A 13,032-nucleotide genomic window follows, 5' to 3' on the forward strand; every position below is an offset into this window, starting at 1 on the left:
GGGGGGAAACGGGGTCCCCGGGGGTCCAGTCCGGAGCTCCCCTCGGGCGGAGCCGCCTTGCCCGTTGCTGGGCGCCGGGGCGGCTGAGGGCGGCGACGCGAGGGTCCCGGGCTCGGCGGGGCGGCTCCTGTCGGGGATGTTGGGGCCGAAGGGGCGGAGTTTGCGCGGAGCTCCCCATAGACTCGCTCGTGACCTTTGTATTTAAATACTTGACTTCCTGGGCGCAGCCGGGCTTTATTTTAGCGGGGAGCAGGACGCCCACCTGTCACCCCCCTCTGCGTGGCAATGAAATGTCTCAGCGACCGTTGTTTTAAATTACTTTCTTTTCACCCCAAGTGCTCAGAAAAATACAGCATGTCTAAATAGTTCTACAATTTCTACATTTAGTTAAGTATTTTTATTTATTGATGGGGGGCAGGCAGCTGCCCCTCTGGCTATGCCAATACTTTATTTAAATATCAACTATTCACATGTGTTTTCCTGTGCAGCTGCCACAAGAGGTACAGGCTTGCTTGTAGGAGGACAGAGTGTACAGAGGCTACAAAAGCGCTGGTGCCAGGCTATTTTGTGCCATAGGCAAAGCTAGCTACCTGCATGCACACTTCCCCCCCAAAATAAAATTGCTAGCTTCAGTTTTTAAAAACAGATGCTTTGCAGGAAAAACAAAAAGCCGCAAAACTTTAAACCGCTCTTTTAAATGGCAAAACTAAGTAATGCAACTGTATTTTATCGCCTTTCTCAAATACAAAAGAAAATGCTTGCATCCACAAAACATTTTGAATAAGCTTGCAGATTGCAATGTTAAAGTTTAAGTCTCTCAGAAGTTTCATTTCCTGGCACATCAACATCTCATTTTCTCTTTACAAGTTTTCCTTCAGGTCAAGTGCTAGTGCTTGGGCATGTGCAATTGGCATAGTTGCCAAGCCCGCAACATTGTACGTTTTTTTAAGCTTGAGCTTGAGCTTCAAGAAACTGCGTTCAAAATATAAAATAAAAGTAAAATATTATCAGGAATGTATAAGATATAGCAACAGCAAATTGTATGAAACTGTGGCCCTCTGAGGTCTCTGCTGTAGGCAGCAGCCTAGTTGGCCTAATAATAGTGTCCCTGGGTGTCTGCATATGCATTTTAATGTCCTGCTCCTGCTGCCCAAACAATCCTCCCTGGAAGCAGAAAACTTGCACACACACACACACACACACACACACACATATATATATGGCTGTCTTACAGTCTGGTGTGCTGGGGAGTTTTTTTTTTTTTTTTAACGTGTAGCAATTTTTGTGTGTTTTCTGGAGTGCTCAAAAGTAGAAGCTCACCAGGTTAAGTCTTACACTTACTGATTCTGCCATCTCATTCTGGGGTGCGTGTGCGTGTGCTTACCTGTGTTATGGTGGCTAGGTCTTGGAGCTGTTCTATACATTATGCTGAATGAGATGGAATAAAGTGATAGAATTCTGGACTGAAGCACTCCAGGTGTGAGAGTCATATTTTTGAATGCGCCACCATGTGAAAAAGTTTCCTACCAGTGTTAGAAACTCAGGTATATGAGCTAGGCACCAAATGGCTCCTTAAACCAAGGTTATAGTTGCAAAAATGGAATACCTAGCTGCCATTTTGGGCCAGACAGCTCAAAAGGTGTATTTTTCTATAAAACCTTTTGGTTCCTGAAATTCATTCTAATTGTGCAGATAAAATATAATGGATAGCATTCTACAGCATATTGCTGGTGTCTCCCCCTCTCTCTCTGCATGTATATCCCTGCCACCTTCCTTTCGTTTATTTTTCTGGAGGAGCCTGGATGGCTGTCTCTGTTGCCGCAGCCTCTCAGCTTGCAGCTTATCTCCAGGATGAAACAACTTCAAAGAAGGGCCTGGTGGCAGGAGTCACATACCTAGGGGTGCTCTCCCTCTCCCTCTTGTTTGCCGGAACCTGCCCAGCTTTTGTGGAGCCCTGACAGGGGTGGCAACAGCCGAAGGAGACAGGCACTGCCTGAGGCGGCGGATGTGTTGCGCTGGGTGTGCATGTGCTTCCATCACTCTTCTTGGAATTTAGCCGCCACCTGAAGGGCTCGCTCAACGTTTGTGGTCGTGGCATGGAAAGCGAAGCAGATCCTTTGGCCGTGCCCTGTAAACCTGGTGGCAGGCTGAAGCAAGGCGCAGCCCCTGCCCCTCACAGCCCTCCCCTCCAGTGGCGTAGCGTGGGGGGTGCAGGGGGGGCCGGCCGCACCGGGCGCAACATCTGGGGTTAGGGCAAATCCACAGGTTAGGGGGCGCAAATCCACGGGTTAGGGGGCGCAAATTACTTGCCTTGCCCCGGGTGCTGACAACCCACGCTACGCCACTGCTCCCCTCACTCACCTGCACCACCTCCCTCAGCATGCTTTCCTACTTGCCCCAGAATGGAGCTTTTTCAAGCCAAGGACCATGACTTCTTGCAGCAAAATGAGCAGGAGCTGTGACGCAGATGGCAGAGCCAGGCAGGAAAGGAGTGCGCTGCTGCCGCCACTGCCTGAGTGGCTTCAGTCACTCTGGTGGAGGGGGAGTAGCAACTCTCCTCAGATGAAAAGACTGGAGGTCAGCTGGTTGGGGCTGTGTGAGGGAGCTTCAAGTCCGGTTCATCCAGTGCCCCCCCTCAATGCCGCTGAGGCGGTCTGACCCCCTCACTACAATAGTGCAGCTGGCTGAAGTGTAATTATTGAACTGGCATGATATTGGCACATGTGTTTAAAAATATAGTAATACAATTTTTTCTTAACCATTTTGATGATTCCTGTTTGTTGACATAGGTCGTCAGATTCATGTCAAAGAAGGTTGAATATTAATATCTAAGTGGATAGATACAGTTATGGAATATTGAGGCTCTTAATATCCTATTCTTAAATAATGCTCTTGTATTGAAGTCACTGCCACTGTCAATAACAGTAAAAACTGCAAGAAAATTCTGTTAAAGGGACGGTTTTAAACTTGCATCTAGACTTGGTTGCCAGTTTACCTGGAGCTTTCTTCTGAGTAGGCAAAAGATTTCTAAATCTCTTGTTAAACATGCTCCAAATTTCCATCAGCAACATCCAGGAGATACCATACTCACCAGAATAAACTCCTCAGTGTTCCTGGGTAATCTTATACCATCCAACTACTGGTATATATTTTATACCATCCATCCTGGGCACGTTCAAGTCTTACTGAAGTGGTTGCATTGTTCCTACTTCCATGCCCCTTCCTTTCCCAGGAAGACATTAGTGAGACTTGAACCACCCATATCCTTCCCTCTCTTTGGGGCTAAGCTCAGATTGACCCATTCACACAGATTCTATGGGCACGTGTCCAAACTTAGCTAGGTCTGCCTCAAGGTGACTAGCAGTTAAGTGCATGGAGGATGAGCACTTGAGCGTATACATTACTGCATATGAAACTTATTTCATATAAGAGTACAGTATGTTTAAAAATTAATTAGAAAATAAGGGGGGGGGAGTCAGAAGAGATTCACTTCATTCTGTCATTGCAGCAAATGGGAATATAGCAAATGCATATCAACTGTGACTGAATTTATTCTTAACAGGGTCAAACAGGCACCATGAATGGGGAGATAAAGCAGGTAGGTTACTCATAAGGAAAATTAAAATGCTTTCATTGAGCAATGTAATAATGTAATTTCTTGCCTATTACTGGGAGATGGAAATTCCACTCTTGAAGTAGGAGAGATCAACAATCAGGTTAAAAATTATGGGTCTCTGTATTCTTCACTTTGTGATTGACAGACTGATCCTACAGTCCTGCTGTGCCAGTCAGGGCTAATGTTTGTGGAATGTCATTGAGAGCTTATACATGCCCAGCAGCAGATGTGAAAAATACATCTGGACTACAGCATTATGATACAATATCCATGCATACATATATACATTTATTTAAATCAAATGATACTTCTAAATAGCAAAAAAGTTGTCCATAGACTCTCCTTTTGAAAGGTAAAGTTTTAAAATGAATAATTTCTTAAACTTATTACCAATTGACAGTAATATTTACTAATAGATCATCTTACAGTTAACAAGAAAGTATACAAAGGTGGTATAAATGTGAAAGATGGAGATTTCAAGAATGTACACTTAATCACATAAATTGTAGTCCTGTTCATGTATTCTTAAATTTGTGCAGGGGCAGAGAGGCAATTGCAGGGTTCCTGATTGTGGGGAGCATTGCAATTGCCTTCAGCCCAACTTGCTTACCCCACCCCGCCCCACTCAGTCGCAGACCTTCCTGTTCAACATGTGGACCCTCCGTCTTGCTACAGACACAAATTAAGATTACCTGAATAGGGGCTGCCAGATCCATGTGTATCTAGAGAGTTCAAAGATAAAAAGATCTGCGGTATAAAGTTTTACATATATCCTTTATAAAGCTTCTTATCTAAGTGCCATTGTGAATGACTGCAAACCTGAACCCTTTGAGAATGCTGGAGGAGTCAGATTGCTATAATTTGCATCCAGGCCACTGGAGAATGCCATAAGGTCAGAATGCTTTTGGCAATTTGGATTTTAGTCTATAGTGATGCCAATGTTGAGGGCTTTTAACAGCAGTAGGCTTAGAAAACTATTGGCTTTTGAAATTTTAGCTCTTGAACAGAGAGTCTTTGTACAACTTGCATTTATTGTTTTGGTGATTTTGAAATATGTTATTAATGTTTTAAATATAGTTATATGGGTAACTTATAATATAGCCTTTACTTACTTTTTTTGTTTATTAGTTGCTGTTAGGGACAGTGTCTCTTTTTCCTGTTTGTGCTCAGTGGCAATACGACTTAAGTCATATTGACACCATACATTTAAAGCACATAGCTCCACCCCCTGCCCCCCCCAAATCCTGAGCTACAATTCCCAGCATTCTTAACAACTTACAGTTCCCATGATTCTGTGGAAGGGAACTATGTGCTTTAAAGGTGATTGGTTTGGTATGGTATGGTATGGATGTATGGTGTGGCCATACACTCATGGCCATGTATCTGAAATACTGCAGACTGGCTTCTAGTCAGTCTGACTGGCACCTTGACCAATTTGATAAATAAGCTGATATAACTGTTCAATCCATTCATGCCACAGGGTATGTTTCATCTTGCCCTGCCCCTTTCAGCCCAGCCACCCCACAACCCTCTTCATTTGTTGATTACCAGTATCTGCTAAGAGGCCAGTTATCTTTGTCTTCTCACTGCTTCCAATTTATGCTTCTTAATGCTGAGTTGATTAGTTGGGGTGGAATAAAAAGAGAATAAGCTACTGGAATAGAAGGAGAGTAAGCTGTTGGTGTATGGTGTCGCTTGGATTGAGTCTCTCCCCGTGTTACTTAACATAAACATAAACGTGGAGAGGTCAGTCAAGGTTTGAAGTATGCTGTGATCAACATGACAAGCTGCTCTTATACTTAGGAAACTTTTGGGGTTCTGAACCAGTGTCTGGAGATGATAGTAGGCTGGAAAGCTGAATCCACATGTGAGAGATATGTTCCTCCTCAGGTGGGAGGGGAACTCTGGAATCGAGATCCAGTTTTGGATGGAATTTTATTCCCCTTGAAAAATCAGCTTTGTAGTTTAGGAGCTTTATATCTGAATGATGGGGTGGCTTTGTCCAGTTTAGATTGGAACACCGCTGGGCTAATTCCTGAGGAAATCAGACCTGGCTATGGTAACACGTGGCTTTAGTTACAAGATTGGATTACAGTAATATGCTTTATTTCTTTACTCATTCATCTTTTTATGCTGCACAACCGTATAAATATATCTGGTATAGAAAATGTGAAACTAATACAAAATAAAACAAATAAATACAGAAAACATACTACATTTATGTTTGCATAAATCCAGAGGAGTAATATATGGGACAGCTTCAAGAGAAGGCTTAAAGGTAAAGGGACTCCTTGCGGACAACTCTGGGGTTGCAGCGCTCATCTCGCTTTATTGGCCGAGGGAGCTGGCGTACAGCTTCCGGGTCCTGTGGCCAGCAGGACTAAGCCGCTTCTGGCGAACCAGAGCAGCGCACGGAAACACCGTTTACCTTTCCGCCAGAGCGGTACCTATTTATCTACTTGCACTTTGACATGCTTTCGAACTGCTAGGTTGGCAGGAGCAGGGACCGAACAACGGGAGCTCACCCCGTAGCGGGGATTCAAACCGCCGACCTTCTGATCGGCAAGTCCTAGGCTCTGTGGTTTAACCCACAGTGCCACCCGCTGGTGCCTAAAATCCATTACAGGTGGTGCCAGCCTAATCTTAGTGAAGAAAGAGTTGTATATATGGAGCTACCTTTTGAAGTATCTTCAGAAGCTACAGTTGGCCCAGAATGTACAGATGTGAGTTTTCTGGAAAAAGTTCCTTCACAAATTAGGCTAATTTGTGATGAAAAACTTTCAGTTTCCATTGGAACGTTTTCTGAAGCGTGGAGATTGATCTGATTTAGCATGTTTATTTTGCTGTTTTTAAAAAAATACCCAGGAAACTTTTGACATGCCATTAAATATTTCTACATACCGTCTGTAATATTTACTCATACAAAAAATACTTAAGCATTTTCATAATACAATACAAGAAACAAACTAAATGAAAAGAAAGAAAGAGGGGGAAAAAATGAAAAGTTCCCTCTCCAAGGTAGACCTTAACCCTTGTCTCACACAGGAGGAGATAGACCTTGCCAGCTCTCACCTAGGAGCTTCCTTTTCTTCTCCGAGTCTCCCACTTTGGGAGCTCTTCCTTTCTGTGCCTTTCATGCAGGGTACTTCAGGCAGCCATTGTCTTCATGTGTGTATAATCCCAACATTGACCCAGAGTAGGCTATTCCAGAGTCCTTGTGTTTGCTGCAAGTAAAATCAAAACTGATCACCATTTTAGTTTCGTTTGTGCTTTCACTTGCAGTCTGAGATTATATAAGAATTTTATCTTTGGTTTTTGTTTGACCTGCACAGTCAATGAGGAAGAAGTTGACATTTGGTTTGGATTTATTTTAGAATTTATAAATACTGTCTCTCTAAATATGTTCATGTGCATTATATAATCATTCCTGAGGAATGGTTGTAAAGTTATGGAATTGTCATGTTTAACATACCCTTTTAAATATAGATAAATGAGTTAAATAGTGACTATCCTCTGGGAGTTTTCTTCCCTTGGCCTCAGAAATGGAGAAGAGAAGGTTAACATGTCATTTCTTCCTCCTGCTCAGTCTTATCTCCCAGCATTGGGACCTAAGCCGCCTCCTTAGCATCCTGCCCACACTTGCCATATATAATGCTGCAACCAGTACAATCTCACGAGAGTTTCTTGGCTTCTCATGAGAGAAGATGGGTTTGCATCCCAGCTGCCATGGCAACATGACTGCATGATCCCAGATACCTAAGAATGGGAGATGTGAAACTGGGTGGTAGGTTTTTTAAATTAATCTTCCCGTCCTTTCTTTTTGTTCTCCCTAGCTGTTGAGCGTGCAAAAAGCCACATCACTGAAGTTCCCATCATCAGAGCCCTCACTATGTGCTCATAGCACACTAGATATGGGAGCAGAGATTTGTAGCTCTATGTTGTGTGCCTTTGTTCCATGGGTGGTTTTATAACCTTGTGGTGTGCTGTGATTGGCTGCAGGGTTCGTTGAAATCCTACCTTTTGTAGCTATGGTGGCAAAGAGGAAGGGTGGGAGGTAATTCAGGATTCTGCATTTACTCTAATGAGAATACTTAAACTTATGTCATCTCTTTTGCAGGTATAACATTGCACCTGTGTTGGGAGGGGACAGCAGGATCACTGATTGAACTAGGATTCTAGCAATGGCCTGTTTATCCCTAATGATGCTCCAAACTCTCCCCAGTTTTCCTCTTTTGCTGGCTGTCTTGATGATATAAAAGTTATCTTACCAGTGGCTTCTAATTGGGGCAAGGGTCTTACTAGATGGGTTTAGTATTTTTCCACTAACATAACGTTATAGTTTGCCAATGCAGGGTTTTTTTGGAGTGATGCTGTTCCTACATATTGGATATAATTTATGGGCAGAATTGGTCTACGTAATAGACTACTGTATGATTTCTTTGAGATGTTTGGGGAAGGGTCACCTTTAAATATGCTGACAGCACCATTGTTGAATATATCGAAGAAAATACATCCATATAAAAGATTAAAGAAGCAATTGAACCAATTGCTTCACAGAAACCTTCAAGGGAGGTAGATTTTTCAGGCTTATAGAAAGCTGTGTTCTATAAGGTTGTCAGGAATCTAATAGTGCCAATCTTCACATCTAAGAACAGTGAAATACTTGTTTAAAAGTGTTTGTCCTAAGATAAGTGTTGAGGTGGGTTTTATTTGATAAGTGTATATTTACTGCTATTAACCATGACAGCAGATGGGGGGACACCCTCAACATGTTTTTAATTTATTTCTTAGTATTTTTAATGTTGTCAATTTACATTCTACTTTTCTGAAGCTCAAAGGAGATTACAATTAACAGCATTAACAATACAATACAATTACAGCATTAACATGAATGAACCCAGATTTACTGCTGCTGCTGCTGTTGTTGTTGTTGTTAACATTTATTTATATCCTACTGCTCCTCCAAGGAGGTCAAGGTGGACTACATAATTCTCTCCCCTCCCAATTTCATCCTCACAACAACCCTGTCAGGGATGCAAGGCTCAGAGATGGTGACTGGCCCAAAGTGAACCTTTGTGGCTAGGTGGGGATTTGAACCTTGGTCTCCCAGGTTCTAGTCAAGCACTTTTACCACTATGCCACATTGTTAGTGGCATAGTATCTACTCTCAGTGTGTTAAAGATATTTTGTAAGAGGAGGAGAATAGGATGGAGGCTCTGTTAGAATCCTATGTGTGGTACATGCATGGGAAGCCAGTTGTCTTAGCCATGTAGTAGAGAGTACTTTAACCATATGTCTGTTTCTGCATCCTTGTAAGCAGTAGATGATGTTATTCCTCCTACCATGTGGCCAAATGTTACAAATGACTGATTTCCTACATCATTTCAAGGTGTGCTTTCCAAGAGTTAGTAATCCTGTATCTACCTCCAGAAGAGGCAAGTTGTTCCAGTGATAGCTGTTACCTCAGATAGATTAGGATCAAAGCAGTTTGATTAATAATGATAATGATTCTTGATGGCTTGGAATTCACAGTGAAAAAATAATGTTCCTTGGGTGTCTAGCTCTTCTGAAACCTGTAAAATATCTTCCTTTCTTTACTGCAAAGTGATTTGTAGTGTACCATTTGTACAATAACTTCATCACTCTGTACTTTTAGTGAAACAAAGAGGTTGGAGTTGGAAAGAAAAATGCTTGAATACACCACATGTGATACCCGCACGTAAGTCTGCTTAAGCAGATTTTGCATTGTTTTATTTTTTATTGATAATTTATTTTAATGGATCTGTGACTACATAGTATTGACACGATATCATGCCTCTGCTGAGGGAGCTGCACTGGCTGCCAGTAAGTACTACCAGGCCCATTCAAGATTGTGCTTTTAGTATTTAAAATCAGCTTGGGACCAGGTTACCTCTTTCCCCCCATATATCTCTACCTGGCAACTGCACTCTTCAGATGGGGCTCTGCTGAGAGTACCACATGCACCAGATGTGCATTTAGTTTGTACCAGAAACCAGAGTTTTAGTGTTGTAGCTCTAGCCCTCTGTAATCAGTTACCAACTGAAATAAGGCATGCACATAGCTTCATGATGTCTGGGTGGGTACCTAAGATGTTTTTGTTTAAGCAAACTTTTCCTGAAGTGTGACTCAGTCATTTATGGAATATTAATTGTACGTCTGTAGAAATGATTTTATTGCTTTTAGTTTGTAGAAATGGTTTTATTGCTTTTAGAGCTTGTATTTTTTCCCTCAATTTCTGATGACTTCAGCTTGTGAAGTGGTTTATACAAGTAAAACTTGGTTGATTCTCAATTAATTCTTGTTATTACAATTTTTGGAAATTCTAATTTATTATAATTTTATATTTGAAAAACTTTATAATTGGTTAAAATTAATATTCACATAACAATGCTGATTGGCATCTGTCAGCAAAGGTTGATACTGCATCCTCTTGCTTTTCGCATTGGGGCCCTCTGGCTGGCATTTCCCTGTTCTGCCTTCCCTTTTGCCTCTGCTTGTTCTGCTCTAATGCTGGAAGTGCCAGAGGAACCTCACTTCGCTAGAGGCAGCAGAAGAAAACCCAGCCTGGTCCCTGCCCATACCCCACGGCCTGCCCATCTTCCTTTCATGGTGAATGACAGCCAGCTGCCCAGTTCCCTCACTTCCCTCCTTGGAATGAATACATAGAGAGAGAGAGAGAGAAAAGGGATTGATAGAATTGTTGCTGCAGTGATTTTGTGAATTACTGAAGGAGGAATAAAATATGCACAAAAAGGAATAACTTAATTGAAGCCAGAGGATCTGGAAAGGGCAAGTTTGGGGGGAAGGGCAAATTGATTTGCTGTGATACCTGGGTTCAGTATATACAGTGCTATTTTTCTAGAAAATGAGATGCCGGAACTCATCATGAACGCCTCCCTTGTTCTCTTATAATGGCAATGGCACCCACATGAGAGGTGTCGGAACTGGGTTTTTGCTGAGTTTCGTCTGAAAAAAACACCCTGAACATATATGTGTGTATATACACCAGCTACAAGCTGTAGCCAAGACAATTTAACCATGAGCCTGGTTTCAGACCTTGGAAGTACAGAAGCAGAAAGGACTGAGGAGCAAAAGAGCTGCAAGCTGCTCTCTGGGAGCCCACACTGTTGTGTGGCTTACAGTGTCATGCAAACTGGAGGGACAGGGAGAGAGCTGGCTCTGCCCCACCCACTTTTTGGGTATGCTGCCGCTGACAGATTACCCCAGGGATAAAGTGGTCTTGGGAGGAATAGTTTTGTATGCGCCCCGGTGAGGGTGGATCTTCACTTTAATTGATTTGAATTAAAGAGTGATTTGAAACACCATTAACAAATATTAGGATCTCAGTGTAGTTCATTTGTGGGTGTGCTCCCACAAGGTACAGTGGTATCTCGGGTTACGAACAGCCTCGTTAACGAACTTTCTGGATTATGAACACTTCAAACCTGGAAATGAATGTTCCAGGTGGTGTATTTTTTAAAAATTTTAATTTTTTGGTATATGAACGTACTCCGTCTGGGGGTGCACTTCTGTTTTGTCGGCATGGCCTTCTGTCACTCAGCGCCGGCCATGGCAGCGTCACCCAGAAGCGGAGAAGGGGGACGTTGATGCTGCAGTATGGCGGCAGCAGAGGGACCCAGCGCCGGGGAAGACAGAGGGAGAGAGAGACGCACAAGAGACGCCAGCTGCTGTGCGCCAAAGCGTGCTTTGGAGAGACCCCTGTTGGGACTTGGAGAGGGACACGCAGCGGCCAGGGTGATTATTCGGGCGAGGCGGGAGGGGGTCACTTGTCCTTAGGATCCCACGGCAGATAGAGACGGGAGGGTGAAGGGAGGGGAGTCCGTGGTGGTGAGCCTGATCCGGGTTGAGTTTCCTTTTGCTTTGCACACACCTCCCTCCCCGGGGAGTGGAGATTATCGGTTCGCCTTGGGCCTCCTTCTCCCCCGAGGTGTGCTGCCTTTAGGGACCTCCTCATGAGTCGGCCTGGCGGCTCCACCGAGCTCACTGTTGCCGACGTGGACCGGCAGTGGCTCCCCGGGGTTTCAGGCAAGGAATGGGCTCCCTCTCCCCCCCCCCCCAGCCCTTCCTGGAGGTGCTGTCCTCCAGAACAAGATGCCATTCCTCAAGGATCTGGTCTAAGGGTTGAAGCGGAGAAGGGGAACGCTGCCCTGCCATGCCGAGCAGGGATGTCGCTGCTGCTCCCCGGCAATGAAGCACAGAAGGGGGACGTTGGCATCTTGTCCCTCTGCTGCCACCATCACAGCAGCATCGAAGGCTGTGCTGCTGCAGCAACCACCCCTCCCCCAGTACCGGCTGTCGCCCTCGCAGCCGCTGCTCCAGGCCCCAGAGCAATGCCAAGCGGCTCGGCCCCAGAAGTGACTGCCATGGCATTCCCTCACAGGGCACAGGACGGCGTGGGCAGGATGCTGGCGCCACTGCTGCAGTAGGGGTTTTTATACTGGGTAGTAGATTGCAGCCTGGTCTATTGCTTTCATTTTATGAATCAATGGCCTTGTTAGATAGTAAATTTCATGTCTACTTGCTGTTTTAGGGGTTGCTTTTCATTGTCTGGAACGGATTAATCCGTTTTCCATTACTTTCTATGGGAAAGCACGCCTTGGTTTAAGAACGGACTTCCAGAATGTTCTTAACCCGAGGTACCACTGTACTTGTTTCCTGGAGCAGCAGAATTTGAATGGCTCAGAGATGGAGGACTACATGGGGCTATGGAAGGCATACATGGATCTCTCAGTCTCTGTAAAGGCAGCTTGCACTTCCCATGCACATGAGTACATGGAAGGGAAAGGGGAATGGAACGGAAAGGGTTGTACTGAGCCCTTTCTCTTCCCTGACAATAAATCCTCTGGATCCTCTGGATCAGTCCCTTACTTTTAAAATAGGAACTTTAATTTCATAATTGTAGCTTTGGACATTTTGTTGAGGAAATTGATATGAGTGTTTAAAATGAAAAGGAACAAAATGTAAATATCGTATTGGAATTCTTCCCTCGTGGATTTTTCTATGAATGATGGCTTTTGGCAGGATTCCTGTTAGAATCCTAGGTAAATATTTCTCTTCCAAGAATAAGCTCATATACACAACATGGAACTGTTTCTCTTTTTGTTTCCCATTCCTTGTGTAGAACTAAAATGAAATACAGGAAGTTAAAAAAATACCTAGAAGAAATATGTGAGCGTCAGAAAAAGTCTTTGCTCCGAAACCAAGACTTGTTGAAGGAATTTGATTGCATTGAAGCTCAAATTCAGAAGTTTGCTTCAAGATCAGAGTGCCTTCAGAGGCTGAAGGTATTATATACTGTACTTTAATAACTATAAATGATTTTGATGAAAACAGATTGGGTGTACCCACACTTTGATATAAATCAGCCCTAAAAC

At 43.6% G+C, this 13,032-nt stretch overlaps 1 protein-coding gene across 10 annotated transcripts in view; it reads left to right on the forward strand.

Moving 5' to 3' along the window:
* The window catches only part of KIZ (kizuna centrosomal protein), a 62,129-nt gene that overhangs the window by 176 nt on the left and 48,921 nt on the right, over positions 1–13,032 (forward strand). For 6 of the 10 annotated variants that reach the window (XM_028738364.2, XM_028738370.2, XM_028738371.2 and 3 more), the window contains exons 2-3: positions 9,273–9,335; positions 12,780–12,942. The exons of 1 other annotated variant lie outside the window; for it this stretch is intronic. In XM_028738364.2, coding sequence (XP_028594197.2) covers positions 9,273–9,335; positions 12,780–12,942 — 226 coding nt within the window. Of the gene's footprint in view, positions 1–3,562; positions 3,599–9,272; positions 9,336–12,779; positions 12,943–13,032 lie in introns of all 10 variants that reach the window. 3 more of the 10 variants (XM_028738367.2, XM_028738368.2, XM_028738365.2) reach the window with 3 other exon arrangements.

The sequence above is a fragment of the Podarcis muralis genome, chromosome 8 (assembly GCF_964188315.1).
Source record: "Podarcis muralis chromosome 8, rPodMur119.hap1.1, whole genome shotgun sequence".
Classification (NCBI taxonomy): Eukaryota; Metazoa; Chordata; class Lepidosauria; order Squamata; family Lacertidae; genus Podarcis; species Podarcis muralis.